Genomic DNA, 18,035 nt, shown 5'->3' with positions numbered 1-18,035 from the left:
TACCATAAGCAAATGATGGTACATGGTTGCATGGAACATGTTGCTGCTTGCATGGACACTACAAAGGAGGCTGCTGCTCTCCAAAAACAAAAACCCATCATTGCTGAAGTCTGCCAAAACACAGCTTGACTCTGCACAGCACTACCGGAAAATGTATTGTGGACTGATGAAACTAAGGTTGAATTGTTTTGGAACAAAATGCAGCACCATGTATTCTGTAAAAAAAGGGTACCGCTTATCAACAGGAAAAAATCATCCCAAAGGTGAAGTAGGGTCAAAGGATCATCAAGATCTGTGGCTGCTTCGCTGCCTCTGGGTGTGGACAGCTCATCCATCAGAGGGGAAAATGATTTCCAAGGTTTATCAATGTATCTTACAGGATGAGATCCACCTGCTGTGAAGAGACACCCTGACCCTGAAGCTCGGTAGATGCGGTGATGCTGCAGGACAATGACCCTAAACATCAAAGTAAATCTACTACAGAATTACTTCAAACAAGGAAAATCCACCTGTTGGACTGGCCCAGTCAGAGCCCAGACCTGAACCCAGTAGAGATGCTGTGGAACGAGCTCAGAGAGCCGTTCACACCAGACATCCTGAGCACATGTCTGAGCTGAAGCAGCTCTCTGAGGAAAATTGGTCCAAAATTCCTCCTGAATATTGTGCAGGTTTGACCGGCAGCTACTGGAGGCTTGTGTTTGAGGTACAAATAGGAATACAAAAAACTTGTTATCCACAATGGAAATTTTCCTTCAGTTTCACCATAAAACGTCATAAAAAACCTAATAATACAATACAGAGTACATATATCGTCTCAGCATCCACATTCCCGAAAAAAACTAAATTTCACAAAACGACAACACATAAATCATCTCAGCATACTCATTCATAACAATACAACTCACAATGCACAAGTCTCTACACCATATCACATTAACCTACAATGCAAAAATGCAGCAAAGTCAGGAACACCACCCTGTATCCTAGTCTGCCGAATCCTAGTTTCTTTTATTACCTTGACAGCACTTGGGACAAAGGATTTCTTGTAGATATTTCTATTAGCCATCAGTGATCTATATAACATCTCCATTTGGGCAAAAGTTCAACTTCACTGTACAGTGGACGAGAAGGATCATTAACAATTCTGTCAAATTTACTTTTTAAGAGTTCATCATACATACTATTTAGCTGCTTTTGTGGCTTCACTAAGAGTTTGGAGGCCATGTTCACTATCGCCTGCAGCTTGGTCCTCCTCTCAGTGATCAGATTACTGCACCACATGATCAGATGGAGTCCAAGGGTTCACTTGCCTCTGTACTTGTTCATAAGTTTTGGCTTACGGGCACTGTTGTTGTGAATGGAGGTTCTTTAAGCAAATTAATCTGTTCTTTGACTTTATCTAATTTCTTTGTTAATACTGAAATTTCTAACATGTAATTTTGTTAGAATAGAATTGTGTTTTGGAAAGTATATCCTTTGAGATGTGTTGCTACTAATTGTGTTGACATTTAATAAAGCTAAGATGGGCTACTCTCACCACTAGTAGAGCACAAAAAAGATTGAATTGATATGACTAACAATTTATTTGAGTTATTTAAAATGCCAAACATTCGCTGGTTCCAGCTTCTCGGATGTGAAGATTTATATTGATTATTTATATAGAATCAGTTATACAGATTTATCTATACAACTTTGAATTGATATTCTTTAGGTTTTGGACTGTTGGTTGGGCAAAATTACAAAGACGTATAAATTTGAAGCGTGATTATCAACAGAAATAATCAACACATTAATCAATAATGAAAATAAGGTGCTAAGCTTAGTACTTACCTACAAATTAAGGCATTCATCATTTTGCTGGTCTTTGAGTAAGTACGTAAAAAACAAGTTAAATTCAACAAAAATCTGTCTCTTTCAGTTTATCAGCAATCGGGAATTAAAGATTATTTATATTTATTAAGGAAACACACAGTGGTGGACATTTGTTAAAATCTGATTATGTGCAGTGTCTGAAATACCTGCCAAAGACCAAATGCCAGTAAAATCTGTCTTTCAGGGATAAATCAATAAGGGCCACTTGCCCTGTGGCATGTAACACTGCTTATTTTAAGAATCAGTAAATAAAATGTCACTAAAAATAGGTAGGGTCACACATATTGATTATTCTGGCTTGAAAAAAACACACACATAATTGACTTGGAGACAACATTGGGAGTTTACCAATCACACGCAAGTAAACCAAATAGTTCATTTTGTGTGTGTGTGTCTGTGGAGGGAGTTTGGATTAAATTGTTTTGACAGGCAGGCCTCTACCACCCAGACAGCAACCCCGCAACAAAGTGCTGCAGTGGTTTATCTCCTCCCTTGTGGAATCACCTCCATACACCTCACAGTGCCACCTACCAGTACACACACACACACACACACACACACGCACGCACACACGCACACACACGCACATGGCACACACGATGATAAGGACAAAAGTAGTCTCAGCATTGTAGCAAAATTGTTGTCATGTTTACGGCAGCAGCTAATAATTATTTTCCTTCATCGATTAATCTGTTGGTTGTTTTTTCAATTAAGCTATTAAACATTTGCTCTATAAAATGTTTGAAAATAGTTGAAAGGTCCAACCACAACATCCTGGAGCCCAACGTGCCCTTTTCAAATTACTTGTTTTGTCTGAGGAAAAGTCCCAAAGGGTTTTTACTCTCAATTAAATAAAACAGGGGAAAGCAGCACTTCCTCACATCAAGAAATTAAACCTAGCACTGTTTTGCAATGTGTCAGTCTAGTCCAAACAACTGACTGTTTTCACACATGTTGACAATGTTCCCTTGAGTATTCAGACTCTCATGCTATAGACTTCAATTCATGTTCATCATATTCATTTACATAGTTGTGTTTTAGTGGACCAAAGTACAGATTTTTCAAGTGCTAAAAGACATTTTACAGTGCGACAGATTTTAGTGAGATTAAATTTCAGTCATTTAAAGACTGTGAGAACTGTCAGCCACTATATGTAGATATGAGAACATTTTGATGACACACATAAAGCGCAGTTCTCATGTATTATGACAGTTCTATTGCTTTATGAGGACAAATGTCGACTGCAAACTTTAATTCAAGTGTGTTTCTTCCAATTTTATGACAATGCAGCAGAGCAATGATCCTTAATATCTAGACAAGGCAACCAAGAAGAGGGTCGGACACTTCGGAGAGTCACTGAGTGCAGAGGATTAACAATCAAGGAAAGGGTCTACATATCCTACATCGTACATCTGTTGTGGATGTAAATACTGTCAAATAAGAGCAGAGAGTCAGCACTTTAACCCCATCGTCAGGATTTCATTTCAAATGCAATGCGCGGTGGCACGGTACCAAAATATCAAATAATGTCCCCGTCCAAGTGCAAACAATGTGCACTGTAAATACACCCAAGCACCGCCCTTATTTGCAAAGACAACGTGCAACAGGAAGCAGAGCAGGAAAAGGTCTGTATCAGTATTTAACACAGTTGCTGATGGTGTAATGAATGAATGTTGGCAGGTTTTAGCTCCTTCATTTCACTGTACATATTTGCAGACCATTTCCCTTTATATCTGTTGCAGTATTTTACTTTACTTTTATTGTTTTGTGATAATGCAGCAGGTTATTAGACGTCTGCGCTGTGTTACCTGACCACAATAATGTAAGTGATGAAAATGAACACAGTATAGATTCTCACTGTGATAGATTATGTCGAGACAATCACGAGAGTCTACTGTACTCTATTGATTTTCATACCATACTAAAAGGAATGGGAACTAATAGATGCTTAACCCAGTGGCAAAGACACATCCAAATTTCCGATTTATGGCATCATGATCTGCAAAATGGTTAGTCATGATATACAGTTAAAAGTGATTTGTAGCAAATGGACAATAATATGCAAAACCACAGATATAATCCTGCAGCCTTGGAGACACATACAATAAAGTCAAGACATTTTCATTTAGTCCATATTTCAATTAGTAGTTTATCAGAGGTGTGTGTATTTTGTAGGTGTATTTTTATAACTTAAAACTTACTGTCACATGCAGACTAGTATCATGGTTATGATCAGGTTATTGGACTATCCTGGTTGTGTGTTGCTCATGTAAACAGCTTATCCCAGGTTTCAGAAAGCTGGATATACAAACTGGAGATAGAAACCAAGATACTATGGTTTGTAAACACCTTATCCAGATTTCAGAACCATTAGAAAACTAGATACTCTTATGATCATGTAAATAGGGATATGAATAACCAGGTTTTTCATGTACAATGAAATCCCCATGACCCGAATGCAACCAAAAAACAGGAGGAGGCTCAAAACCAGGACACTGATCCATAGGCCTAAATAAACTTGGAACATGAACTTGGAAGAAGGCTGACAGATAAGGTTGAAAGCTCCGGAAATAGCTTGTGTTTATGAAGAATCTCTCACCATTTTAATCATAAACATTAAATTCCATTAATAAGTAATACAAAATACATGTTATCTGCAGCCCTGCTCTGCAACATATTGTTTCAGACAACTAATTCCGCTCTGACAGTCACATGACATGGAAGAGTAATGTACTTCTTCCAAAGGGCACTTCTGTTTTTACACACAATTATAGTAGGCTAGTCAGTTCCCACCCATTACTTTTGTTCAAGTCACAAAGTTTTGAACTTTCAATTCCGTTTACGAACGCGGGTCTTTGACTGAGTCCTGCTTTGTTAATGACAGTAAACGCTACAATGACCCGTTAATGAAACTAAGAGCAGCAGAGCCTCCAGAAGGTGGAAGAGTGGGTTCATCCAAGTGAAAAGGAAAAGTTGGCTCACCAGGTCTGGTTCTCCTGTGTTTACACGTTTGCACTGGACGTTAGTCATGGCTCAGACACCACAGGGGAGGGAGCCCCTGTACACAGGCGACCGTTGACCAGAAACCCGCTGTGTGAAAGCGGTTACATAAATAAATCACGCAATTTTACCTGCGCCACGGAAAACCGCAGTCCACCCACATTACGACTAGCTAGTTAAATCTGAACACCAAGTTCGGTCAAGGGCTGTCAACTTTACCTCCTGTGCGGACAGGCTAGGAGACGCGGCGGAGAGCGGTTTGGATTTTTTTTTTTTCTTTTTTCCTGAATTCCTTAACGGACACAAACAACCTCCGCTGCGCGAGGGCACGTCACCGAAAACCGTTACAGTTTACACGAGACACAGAAGAGGCTCGATTTACTCACCAGCATCACCAACATGAACATTTTCGCCTCTCTCATCCGACTCCCGTAGCGATTCCAAGAAGCCATGATGCCGTTGCCACGTCTGGATACGCAGGCGCAATCGGTTTTCCACGGAATCTTGGGCACGGCGCAAGGCTCCTTGGGAAATGTGGTTCTGAAGAAAAGTCTGGGGGAGGTATTGCACCTGCCGCCTCCACCCCTCCTCTAACCAGCCCGCTCCCCTCCATGTTATCAGGGCGGTTGTGAGCGACATGATTTTGTTTTTATCAGCGTAATGCAGCCATAGTGCAAGACAATTAATTACATAAGGGGGTAATTAGCAAATTGGCTTGTGATTGAATGGTTGTTAATTAGCTCTTTATCATTTCGACTAACCTACTTTCCTTTAGAGTATTCGGTTTGACTATAGCTGTGAAATGTTATCAACAGCATCTGATCAGTGCTCAATAGGCCAATACAAAGTAAATGTATAGAAATGCACGAATGAAAAAGAAAAAGGTTTTATAACCACCATGTAGGCCTACAGAAATAGGCTAAATAAATTCCTTCATGAAAGGTTCATATTTGGAAAGGATGGGAAGAATAAAACAGATTTGAATACCTGCAGCCTTCATCTGAATTAATCTTATTTATTGGTTCAGTTTAACTATTAGGTTTATTTGTAGCTGGCTAGAAGAGAGAAATACAAAGAAAACAGCTTATATAAGTGGTTTTCTGAATGGAGTTTGGTTTGAACTGATTATTTCCTCATCATAATATCCTAATATAAGTCATACCCACCTTTCTAGCCTCCATCATGCTAATCACTGAGAATAGAATAGAATAGAATAGACGGAGCTATATGAAAACGCTGTTGGCTATAAAGAAATAAAACGGCAAAAGAATTCTCAGTGGAGTTTGGCTCGTGTTATTTTAGAATAGAATAGAATAGAATAGAATAGAATAGAATAGAATAGACTTTGGTCCAGGTGTATGTGTTAGGCCTAACTGTTTGAGTTTTATTGTTTCCTTTGGACAATACAGCAAAGCAGCAAATAAATAAATAAATAAATAAATAGGCTACATAAAACACTTGTATCCCCATTGGAGTTACATTGCCAGGTTACGTCCGCACACAGGCACACAGCAGGTACAGTGGAGTCCCAGACAACACAACAACACGTAGGGCAAACCTTTCCCAGAAGCCCTCCTGTCTCCCTCAGGTCCATGCTGTGATTCTCTCTCAGACACAGCCTGCTTTCGCACTGGACGACCGCGCTGTTGCGACACTCTTCCACCTCTGCGGGGGTGTCCATGCGCTTCCTCCCTACATTGCGCAAATCGGCCCCCATCACTCCTCTCCTCCCACCGCCCCCCTCCCCCCCTGAAGCCGGTGGTATCGTCCGACGATCAAGGAGAGAGAGAGCGCAGTTGTCGGCTGCAGGTCGTTCGGAGAGGGACGCGCTGAGCGGCTGAGGACACAACACTAGACCCCGTCTTTATTTTGTCTCTACTGCCCAGTGGTGCGAGTCTGATTCTCTCCTCGTCTCTGCCTGGCATTGTCATCAACTTGGGGAATACAAACATCTTCGAAGGTAAAAGGAAAATCACTTTTTCTTTGTTTTCTTTGGCAAAATACCTGAACTGACTGACACAAAAGCACTTTTTAGGTGTGTTGTGCTCCAGTTTCCAGCCTGTGTGTCGCTTCAGATTTGCCTTTACAGGCGAAATGGATGTAGTTTGAGTTTGGTTGAGATCATGGATTTTTATACTGGAGACAAATCAACACAATGCCCTGCTTTAGCTTGAGTAACCTGCTCAGATAAAATTAAAAAAAAACACCCTACATCACTAATGGATTGGCTACTCGAAAGCTTTATTCAGCCATGCTGTGAGGTCCGTTTTTCTCTGGACCAGTTTTCTATCAGAGCGGCGTTTTTGGCGTTTTTGGCGTTTTTTTTTTTAAATTCTAAACGTCAAACACTTTTCTGTCCTGTTGCCCACTTTCACTGTTTCAGGTGAGGTGATTTGTCCGTAGCATGTGTTATTCAGAGCAGTTAACAGTTCCTTTATGCCTCGCCAGTTTTACTTTCCACTCACGTTTCATCCCAGGATCAGAGAAGCATTTGTGGGCTGCCGGAGCTGCCTGTGCCAGCCACATTAGCACTGTGTCAAACTTATTTTGTGCTAAAATAATCTTAAGAGAAAAGTTGTATGATATGATCCCTCTAGAAAGTGTTTCAATTGTGCGTTTAATTTGCCTTGTTTTTCTCGTATTGGCTCATTTTAAACGCGGTAATCAAATTGTGGCCACAGACATGTGATGTACAATTGACCACCTTGTTGTCCCTTCTCCCACTTTGCCGGGGAACTTTGTTGACCGACTTAAGACTACACAATGACCTCTTTGCTTTATCAATTTCAATTAACAGGTTGGCTTTTACGCGCGGAATGTGCAGCGTTTGCGCACACCATTCCGACTGTTTTACATTCTCTTATTTTTTTCCAAATCTCATCAAACGTTTGTGAGACTAATTCTGCGTGGAAACACTCAACATTAGCCCTGAAAGTAATTTTTCATGAGCTTATCACTAGGATGAATTGCTTCTCCATTTCTCCCAGATACATACAGGCACTCCAGATCTGTTTCATGTTAAATTCTAGAGAGGGATAAGTGTCCAGCAGAAGGCTCCCAATGTTGGGAATGTCGAGGAAAGAAACACAGTATTGTAAAATAGGACATTTCCCTCTTGCGTGCATTTAAGTTGATTATTCCCGAAATGCATTGTTTGAGTAAGAGGTGGGCTGTGTTGTTGCTGAGCGACAGAGGGCAGTGTTGAGCAGCACTTTACAGCTGTGAGAGGCTTTGCTGCATGTGCTGGACTGTCTGCTGTGCTCTCCACAAGTGAACAGACACAGTGCTGCAGACCAGGCTGTTTGTGCGCTGGAGCAAAGGTGCAGCACTCATCCACAAACATAGAGCAACACTGCTTTATAATGGATTTTTGCTTGATTTTTTGTTTTTTTTGTTTAAGGTGATTAAATGTCAGGCATTTTTGCACAAGCTTTTATCTGGGAACAGCTTTCAGAGATATTTTGTCCATAGCTGGAATTATTTGCGGCTTAAAATAACACATTCATTTGAAATTCATCAAACAACTTATTCACTTGAAAGCTGTTTCGTCACCGCCACTAAACCATCACCACTTGGGCCTTTAGACCTTTTTTTTAAGAGCTGTGCTGTTTTTCATCTGTAACATTTTGTTGAGCCCTAGTGGTCCAGTGTCTTCAACAGCATCAATGAAGGACACTGTATTGTTCATTAGCATACAAATGGCTCTCAAATATAACTGAGCATGGCTCGTTTGAGTTGTCGGAAATGTGTCAGATGACATCATAACAAGTTTATGTTGCAATTCAGCTTTTCTAAAAACCACTTTGCTTCTCTTTAAAACACGCCGTGCACAGGAAAATGTGTTTAGTTAAATATATACTCCTCAGTATTATTCCTCTAATCTCCCTCTCAGTAACATGCACATAACACATGGACACATGGAATCCTGTTTCATAACCAAACAGCTTCATTCTCAACATCTGAAATTCAAAATAGCAGCTCTTTTTTTTTTTTTTTTTTTTTAAACTTTTGTTCATTAATCAACACATGTGAAAGTCCCATATCTCCCCCTAACTTTTGATTGATATTCATATATTCTTACAGGTTTTGTCAGACCCACATGCTTGTCTTATGGATGATTAACGCTTTTGTTATTTGAAGAGCTGTTTTAGTATCCTGGGTCAGTCCTTTCAAATGGAAAACAGGTTTTCATCTTTGATGAACTTATGAGGGCTCTTGACAGGTCCTGGTGAGGGGAACCAGACCAGCAGAGCAAAAGAGATCCAAAACAAAATACAAAATTGGATGGAAGCCCCCCCCCACTCCCTCCCTCTCAACTCCTCTTAGACCACCTCCATCTTCACTTTCTCCTTCTTTCTGTTCCTCGCTCTCTCCTTGATGCCTTTGTAGTTAGGTGTGTGAAAGTGTTTTGTTTTTGATTATATGTAAGGGACCGTATCTTCGTGGCATCTGATGTCGACATGAATAATTCATTTTCATTAACAAATATGATAGGTGTGGAGTAGATGAGCCGACAGCCTCTTCATCAAATTTTTAATGATGCATATTTAAGCTGTGCCATGTGGATTACTCCTGTTGTCAGGCATCATTTGAGAGGGGAACAACGGATGTAAAAGTTTAATGTCAGAAGAACTGGATCTGTCTTCTCTTCTGCCCAATATTATCTCTCTAAGAAAAAAAAAAACAAGACGATGGTCTGACCGCCATGAGTGTGTGTGTCTGTCTAAAGAGAGAACAGATACAGATAACAGGTTTGATTCAGTCTGCTCTGAGCTCACACTCTTCATACAGTTACTCTTAACATATCTTCAGGTCTATAAAACTAGAAAATAAGTTTAAAGGAAAGCTAATCTGTCTTCCTGGGGCTGACGGACTGTTTGGTCATTTCAAGGTGCGGCCTTTCCCCCAGCAAAACCAAGCGTCAACTCTTACAGCATTATATTTCTGCTGTTAGTCGGACATTCAGCTGTTTGGCTTTTCACGCACGTCCAATAAGCAGTCCAGGACATCTGTTGATGCTCTCATGAACCAGACCTCAGTTTATTTATGCTCTATAACACCGCTTGCTCTTTTTTTGAATCCTTACTTGAGAGAGGCGGCAACGTAGATGCATTTCCACACTTTAAAAACCCAGGGAAAGATGCTTTAAGAACTGCTGCGAGGCAGTGAGTGGCTAGCTGAGACGTGCTCTGCCGACAATTGATCTTGATTTTGCTTCTTTTTCCTAAGCCTGAGCCTGGCATGTGAAAGTGAAGCAGAGAGATTTCAGACTTTTAAAGTGGCCTTCTTGAGCAGGATTCACATGGTAATTAGGTCAGGGGACACTGAGGAAAAACAAAGCTGTCCGCATGCAGAGAGAGCAGAAAACATACCATGTTTTTGTTAGGATGTTTCAAGGAACGAGTGCACGGCGAGATGCTTCCTTAAAGTGGCTCTGTATATTCTGAACACTGCAGCCACATTGAAGCGTCTGTTGCTCTCTGTTATGTAAATATAATGCCAGATTTGAAATCACAGCTTCAGGCGCTGTGACTTGTGGCGGCAGCCCTCGTCTCAATATTCACTGTGGTCTTTATACTCAGAATACAAAGCTCTGCTGCCTTGTCACCTGAATGTGATTATGTTGTCCCACAGTGCTGACATAAATGTTGCCATTTTCCATTCACAAGCTCTCCGAAGCCTGATTGAGGTCCTGTGCCTGAGTACACCTCGTTTTATTTGAAATGAAATCATTCCACAGCTATTTGATGACTTGTGCAGAAACATGCAAATTTTGGCTTAGGCTTGATTTTTTTTTTTTGCAGGCTGATGTGAGAATTCTGTGGCCAATTTTACTGTCAGCAACAAACTGTAGCTTGACAAATACACTTTGCTGCACTCCAACAGCACCCTGATGAGAATCTGCTGTCAGCAGAGGGAGGCCAGCGGTCTGCGTGGTGCAGTCTGAGCCAGTGGGTGGAAATGAATAATTCCACAATGTCTGTCTGGGTCCCCTCAGCCTCCCAGGATCTCATTGTTTCTGAATGCAGGGTGCACTTGGTGTGGCCGTTGTTTGTAACCTGATCTCTCTCTGCCTAGACACTCAACCTATCCGCCTGTGAAATCTGATACAGCTGCAGCGTCTCTACACTCTGTCTGCAGCCCTGCTAATCAATGGTTGATGCGACCCAACAGTCTCAATTTGTCTCTGCAACTTTGCCATCATTGTTTGCACTCCTTTTTCCTGCGTTGTAATTACTGTACGTTTGCAAATAAGGAAAGCAGAGATGATAAGGGCAGGCAATTTGTCAAGCAGAAAAATAAGATGGAGAGAAAAATGTTTCCACCTAACGAGTTATTCTTTTGGTTTGTTTAATGTAGTTTTGAAACCCATCCATCCGTTTTCTGCTGCTTATCTGGAGTCGGGTCACGGTGGAAGCAGGTTAACCAATGTAGCCCAGGGTTTTCATTCCCCTGCAATGTTTCGTAGTTCCTCCTTGGGGACCCCCAAGCATTCCCAGGCCAGATGAGATGTATATTCCCCAGTGTGTTCTGGGTCTACTCCGGGGCCTCCTATCATTTGGACGTGCCTAGAAATCCCTCAATGGAAGGCACCCAAGAGGCATCCTGATCAGATGCCTGGACCACCTCAGCTGGCTCCTTTCAATGCAAAGGAGCAGCGGCTCTACTCTGAGCTCCCTCTGGATGTCTGAGCTCCTTAGCCTTTCTATAAGGGTGAACCCAGCCACCCCACAAAAGAAAATCATTTCAGCCGCTTTATTCGCAATCTCATTCTTTCAGTCACTACCCAAAGCTCATGACCATAGTTGCATGGCAGAGAACTACGGCCTCACACTTGGAGGTGCTGGCCCTCATCCCAGCCACTTCACACTCAGCTACAAACCGTCCCGATGCACGCTGCAGGTCATGGTCTGATAAAGCCAACAGAACCACATCGTCTGCAAAAAGGAGAGATGCGATTTCTTACGTCCCCAAACTGGACACACCCCTCCCCCCGGCTGTGCATTGAAAGTCTATCCATGAAAATCATAAACAGGATAGTGACAAGGGACAACCCCGGTAGAGGTCAACACCAACTGGAACTATGCTTGACTTACTGTCAAGAATATAAACACAACTTTCACTCAGCTTATATAAGGGCCAATGGGCCAATGGTGCCCATAAGGCTTCCATCTTCAGCTTGACAGCCTCCGTCACCACTGTTGTCACCAGCAGGTTCTCAGGTTGCCGCCACGACAGGCACCCACAACCGTTTGATGGCATGTCCAAACAGCTGCCTCCACAATGGAGGCTTTAAACACTCATATTCCTTGTCCACAACCTCCCCTGGGATGCAGAGGAGTTCTTCCAGAGGTGTTAGAAGCCTAAAATGGTTATTTGATGAATCAATTAGTCGATCAGTCAGTGAATTTATCATGCAACATTGTCAAACATTTATTTTTCCCAGCTTCTTAAACATGACGGTTTGGTGCCTTTGTCTGTTTTATATCATTGTGAATTGGGTGTGGACTGTTGCTCCGTTGGACAGAACGAGCAATTTCAACATGTCATTTTGGGCTCTGGGAACTTGTGATGCACAATTTTCACTATTTTCTGACATATTACAGTCCGAACAACTAATTGACTAATAAAAAAAATAGCAATTGACAGATTAATCAATAGCAAAAGTAATTATTTTTGCAGCCCTGCTATAATGTGGTTTAATTGCACATATTTCTCAAACCTGCACTTGAAAACCATCACGAGAAGATACAGACTGCACTGTATTTCTCCTCATTGCCTGGTCATTTGCAGGAGGCGTTTTCCTTACACTGTCAGACTATTCAGGGTTTTTCTTCCTTTCACTCACTCTTATTGTTATCCCCTCTTGGTATTAGATGAGGTGTGTGAGAGTGTGTGTTGTGTGCAAGCATGCGCTCATACGTGCATGTGCGCATGCGTGCATGTCTGAGCAATTTGATTTTTCTCTTTGTATGCGTGCGAAGCGGACGTGAAGGCATGTGCCTTTTCTCTCCCGTCCCTCCTCTGTTCAGCCCCGGCAAGGTCTGAGCAGGGCAAGAATAAAAGGGGAGCAAAAGGAGGAGAAAGTGCTCCCACAGTTGATTTGGCCATTGTGGGGGGAGGAACACTATTCCCATTGATGCTGTGGACGCATGGCTGAAACCCCCAGAAGCTTTAGGAAGGGAGCTTATTCAAGGCTTGTTGTGACCCGGAGGACTGGGTTGGAAGATGGGTGTTGAGCCCATTGTGGGGACGGTGGGAACATTGTCCCTGCTCCACTGCTTTAATACCACTCTGAACCACTGGCTCTGTGAGCTGGATGGGCTCTCAGGTTGTCAGTTTTTGCTTTACAAGACACTAGAGAGGTCTCATATGTTAGAGGTCTCATGAATTTCCAAAGTCCTCAAAAAGATCTGAGAAACATTTTCCTGGAGGCTCCCATTAGAAAATCTCTTGTGCTGCTTAATTCAATTCATAAAGCTACATAGTTAAGAGTCGAGCTGAACTTTGTATCAGTATAATATCTGTTATGTGACTTCATTTCCTCTTGAACTTTGTAATATGGTGGAATAGTTTAAATATGTGCTTTTTGCGGCGGCATCGTAGTTGAGTAACACACATTTTGAGACAAAAGGGGAAGCAGTGTGACGTTGTTATACCGCTGCAAGAACAGTTTGTGAGGAGGTCAGTGATCAGATCCTAGTCCTACCAACAATCAAGTGGAGATAGCCCAATATAACAAATTGCAAATTTACCTCAAGGGGTTGATCTAATCTAAAATCACCAATGGTCATATTGACTGTCACATCGAATCAATATCCAGCACAGGTGACAAATCCATCCTGAGCCTCCAGAACAGCTTTAACGCTCCTTGTCACAGATTCCACTGGAGTGACGAACACCATTCCTCCAGCACGCGTTCCCTCATTTGGTGTCTTGATGATAGTGGTGAGAATGCGCTGTCTGACACTTTTATCTCATAGCTGTTGAGTTGAGTTGAGATGTGGTGACTGTGAAGGCCACAGCATAAGAATGATTCACATTATTTTCATACCGTGATACCTCCTGGTCTCAATGGAAGCATCTGCATTTGTTATGTTTCTCCATTTAATCATTCTTTTTTTTTTTAAATCCTGGTATTTGGACAAAAATGTTTGATACATAAATTGGAATACTAAAATGTTTTAGTGCAAAACAGAAACGAAATTACAAACATTTTACTTTAATATAATGACATATCTCTCGCATACACTTTCAACTGTGGAATTCATAACAGTCCATAAGAGCCACTGTGTAAAATAAGTGTTGTTAAGTGACTTCATCAAACACTTACTTTTGCTTTGTATCCTCATTATTCCTCTCAAGGATCTCTGGGGTTCAGGTATTTTACTTTGAGAAGCCCCATCGTATAATTATTTAAGAAACCCCTCCAAATGGAATAAGGCTAATTTTTAGCCCGGGGGACCGTCTACAATGGTTATATCTCTCTTAAATGGAGTGAGAGAGTTAAAGTCTGTGCTTAGTGAAGTTACGGGTTTGCAGCAAACCCTCCAAACAACACCTGGATTAGGACACAGCGGCCACTCCTGGAATATTTATCCAGCTATATACTTACACAGTGATTTAAATATATGCTTTACCAATGTTGCTATTGTGTTTGTGGATTATTTCAGGGTGTAAGAGGCTGTCATGATTCAGTGTGTCATCTGGACAATGGCAGCTGGTTTGGAGGCCATTAGCTAAAGCAGATCAGAGTTCAGAGTGAAGTGTTTACTTTAACTTTTATTAGCATTGGTTTCTTTCCAGTATTAGACTTTGATTAACTGCCTCTGAGTGGTATAACTGGCTCATTAGAGAGCACAGCACATGCATCTCTGCTGGTCAGCAGTCTGGTAAAGTGCCTGTTTGTTTGCATATCCATGTGTTTGTGTCCATGTGTGCACATGTGTGTGTCTGCGTTTTTATATATATATATATATTTGCAGTAATGACCAGACAGTTGGTCTCTGCTTTCACTGTTACCCATAACCCTGCATCCCTGTCGCACATGTAATTGGACAACCACATGTCAGGCTGTGATTTGCAGCATGAGCCTAATGACTTTGCAGCAATAAATATGATGAGAGAAGTTGTCTCTCTGTCAGATGTTGGCTGGGAATGTATTGCAACGGCTAAATTCACCGGAGAGTAGAGGGGGGGCTGGTGGGCGAAAGCTGTTTTTTTCCATCTCCTCCTCCTGAGAAGTTTTGTCCCCAGCACCGGTTTTTGCCTGATTCTTGCCTGATCCTCACACATTTCCTCTCAACTCTGTCATAATTGAAATTAAAATTTTGCAATAAGGCTGGGCCATATGACCTAAATACTTTTGTCATGATGAATTCTCACATTTACCCAGGTTAATGATAAACGTAACAATGATAATAAAATGCATGGTGTTTTCCACCGCTGTCGCCTCAGCTCTGATTTGTTTTGTCCCGGTTAATGATTTTATGACCAGTTAGAGATTAAAAAACTTCTTTTATGTCACTGTAGTTGTTCTCAGTTTAATAATATTTGACCCAAACAATTTATTTCACTTCAAGATTGACAGTGATTATAATTGCATTCATTCAGTTTGTTGTCTAGTAAAAAAGAACTTCACCAAAACAAACTGTTCTTTGGGAAATTTCATCGCAAATCAGTCTTTGTTTCTCCTCATCTGGTTTTCCTCCTGACACGGGACCATGACCGCTGTCCCATTACGCTGTCAGCCAACAGTAAAAAGCAGAGCAGAGGATGCGTCACAAAGAGTCTGCCATTTAAACTACTTTTCCTGTTTCCTTTGCTGTGACAAGTTCATCTCTCATTGTCAGAATCCAGAGCCTCTAAATGTTTCATGCTGCACGTGTTATTACCGACTCTGACCCGAAGACACAACGCCTGCATGTCGGATAATTACGTACCTCCTCGGCTGAAAATAACCTCTGGTTACCTGACGTTCACTGCAACAGTTCAACAGATTCTAACTTGATATTGTGCTGATTCCATAATATCATCTTTCTTGATATATCATTAATACAATATTCTCAATTCAAAATAATCACCAGCAACAGTATCGCCCACAATCTGCTTTCTCTGGTGAAAACCTCTCCGGAAAATCAGCTATCAATGTGTGTGTGTGTGTGTGTGTGTGTGTGTGTGTGTGTGTGTGTGTGTGTGTGTGTGTGTGTATAAAAGACAGCATGATCCTGAACTGAGGAATGAGTAGCAAAGGGAGGCAATAGAAGAGACCATATATTATATTGTGTGGCCTATCTCACATCTCAGATGCCAAAACACCTCAGCATTTCACTGAGAATCAGACTATGCTATTATTCATTGTCTGTATTTGATAGCTTCTCCTATTTGACCCGGGTAACAATGCACGCCTAGCTTTACTGCAGCTTAACCCGCCACACATTCAGGAGAAATTATTCCACTGCATCTTTTGACCTTTTTCTTTGGCCCTTGCCAGAAATCTCTTGGACTTAAGCCAACAGAGAGGAGTTTTTCTCCAACCAGTGGCTGATTTGTGATTCGTGTTGTGTGTGTGTGTGTGTGTGTGTGTGTGTGTGTGTGTGTGTGTGTGTTTCTCTGTGTGTGTGAGAGTTATAGGCTCATTCGTGGAGTTGAGGCTTGCAGGGGGCTGGTGCTGCAAGAGGAGCCTTAATCAAGAGCTCATTAGTTAACTGGTGGTGAACAAGGAGAACATGTACGACCACACGTCTCTGATATGAGTGTAACAGCAAACCCTTTGAGTGTGGACCCCTTAAGAATATGACCCTAGTCCTCATTTGATGTCTGACTGCAGTGCATTACACAAAGGTAGCTCTGTCTGTCACCAGTCTGACAAACAGGAGTGGAAAAAAAAATGCTTAAGTCAACAAAGTGGAACAAAAACTACCATCCATGTAAGTTTCAGCAACTCAAGCATCAAGTGTTGAAGTGCGAACAGGTTTTTTTTTGTTTCCCACTACGTCCACAGCACCGCTGAGTTTGGTTCGTGGTTGGCTTTGGTTACTATGACGATAGAAGTGGCTCTCAGCGGGGGGGGGGGGGGGGGGGTCTGTTTCAGACTGGGGCAGACAGAGAAAGAGAGGAGTGTGACAGTGATTAATGTCCTGGCAGAAACAGAGACAGTCGACTCTTAGGGCCCCGTCGCACCGAGTATTGAGAGGCATGCCGGCCCCTTCAACCAACACTGCACCTCAGTTTAATCACAATCATGTGAATTATTTATTATACAAAAATCTATTACTCTTTCGACTTGGCGGATGAAAGCCGGAATAAATTGAAATGTTGGATTAAGCCGAGAAGGAAATGAGATTCACCTGTGTGTCTCCTGAAATCAGTCCTCGCTATCCGGCTGATTTATGGCAAAACATTTGTCTCAGTGTCTGCGTCAGTTTGCTCGCCTCTTATTCTGGAACACATCAAACGAGTCGGCGTGGCCCTTTCCTGGGCGGCGTGGGGAGAGGGGGCTACTAGTCAACTGTTGAGAGTCCCATGGCGCTCCGGCTTCTGTGCAGCCTGTTAACAAGGAAGCGAGGTGATGGAAGACTGGAGGCCAAACGTCTGCATGATAGAGATAAGCAGCCATCCGTGCTTCTTCATTCCACTGCCCCCCCACCCCCCACCCCCCAACAAAAAACACTCCACAAACACTGAGTCTGGATATTTGACCAGCAGGGTTTAGACGATGGAAAGCATATAGGATGTCCCTTATATTGCATTATATGGATAGTCTACACCTGCACGTACAACCACACACACACATACACACACCTTCTTCTCTCGTCATATTGGACACACTTTTGTACAAAGAAACAACCTCAGAGCTTTTCTGTGGTACCTATTCCTCTTTCATGTCCTCCCACCTGGATCTCAAGGTCCATTAGAGCTGCTTTTGAGGATCCTGGTCCCTGTCTGGGTTTCCGCACTTCATTGTACTTTCCCTCCCCCGCCCCCTTTCCTCCACCGCTGCAGCTGAAAGGAGCCTCTGTCGCGCTGCTATAGTGCATAATGTGCGTATGTGAGCACCGTGTATCGCAAGTAAAGATTGTCATCAGAGTGGGAGAAAAAGCTTCTTCTTCTTCTTCTTCTTCCTCTCCAGTGACCTCTACCTCCACCTGCCCCCCACCCAC

The 18,035-nt window shown here is 42.2% G+C and overlaps 2 protein-coding genes across 6 annotated transcripts in view; one reads left to right on the top strand and one right to left on the bottom strand.

The window, feature by feature from the left end:
* Nucleotides 1–5,559, bottom strand: part of pdia5 (protein disulfide isomerase family A, member 5) — a 53,264-nt gene extending 47,705 nt beyond the window's left edge. The window contains exon 1 of the mRNA XM_023409757.2: nt 5,259–5,559. Coding sequence (XP_023265525.1) covers nt 5,259–5,324 — 66 coding nt within the window. The 5' untranslated portion in view covers nt 5,325–5,559. The remainder of the gene's footprint in view (nt 1–5,258) is intronic.
* Nucleotides 5,560–6,312: 753 nt separating this feature from the next.
* The window catches only part of sema5ba (sema domain, seven thrombospondin repeats (type 1 and type 1-like), transmembrane domain (TM) and short cytoplasmic domain, (semaphorin) 5Ba), a 173,942-nt gene continuing 162,219 nt past the window's right edge, over nt 6,313–18,035 (top strand). For 3 of the 5 annotated variants that reach the window (XM_087174992.1, XM_087174994.1, XM_087174991.1), the window contains exon 1: nt 6,313–6,832. The gene's annotated coding sequence lies outside the window, so the exon portion shown is untranslated. The remainder of the gene's footprint in view (nt 6,833–18,035) is intronic. The other 2 variants (XM_023409738.2, XM_087174993.1) reach the window with 1 other exon arrangement.

The sequence above is a fragment of the Seriola lalandi genome, unplaced genomic scaffold (genome assembly GCF_002814215.2).
Source record: "Seriola lalandi dorsalis isolate HSWRI2012SDOR001 ecotype SW California unplaced genomic scaffold, Sedor1 jcf7180002054406, whole genome shotgun sequence".
Classification (NCBI taxonomy): domain Eukaryota; kingdom Metazoa; phylum Chordata; class Actinopteri; order Carangiformes; family Carangidae; genus Seriola; species Seriola lalandi.
Note: the sequence above shows the minus strand (reverse complement) of the source record. Positions and strands in the feature narration are given on the sequence as shown.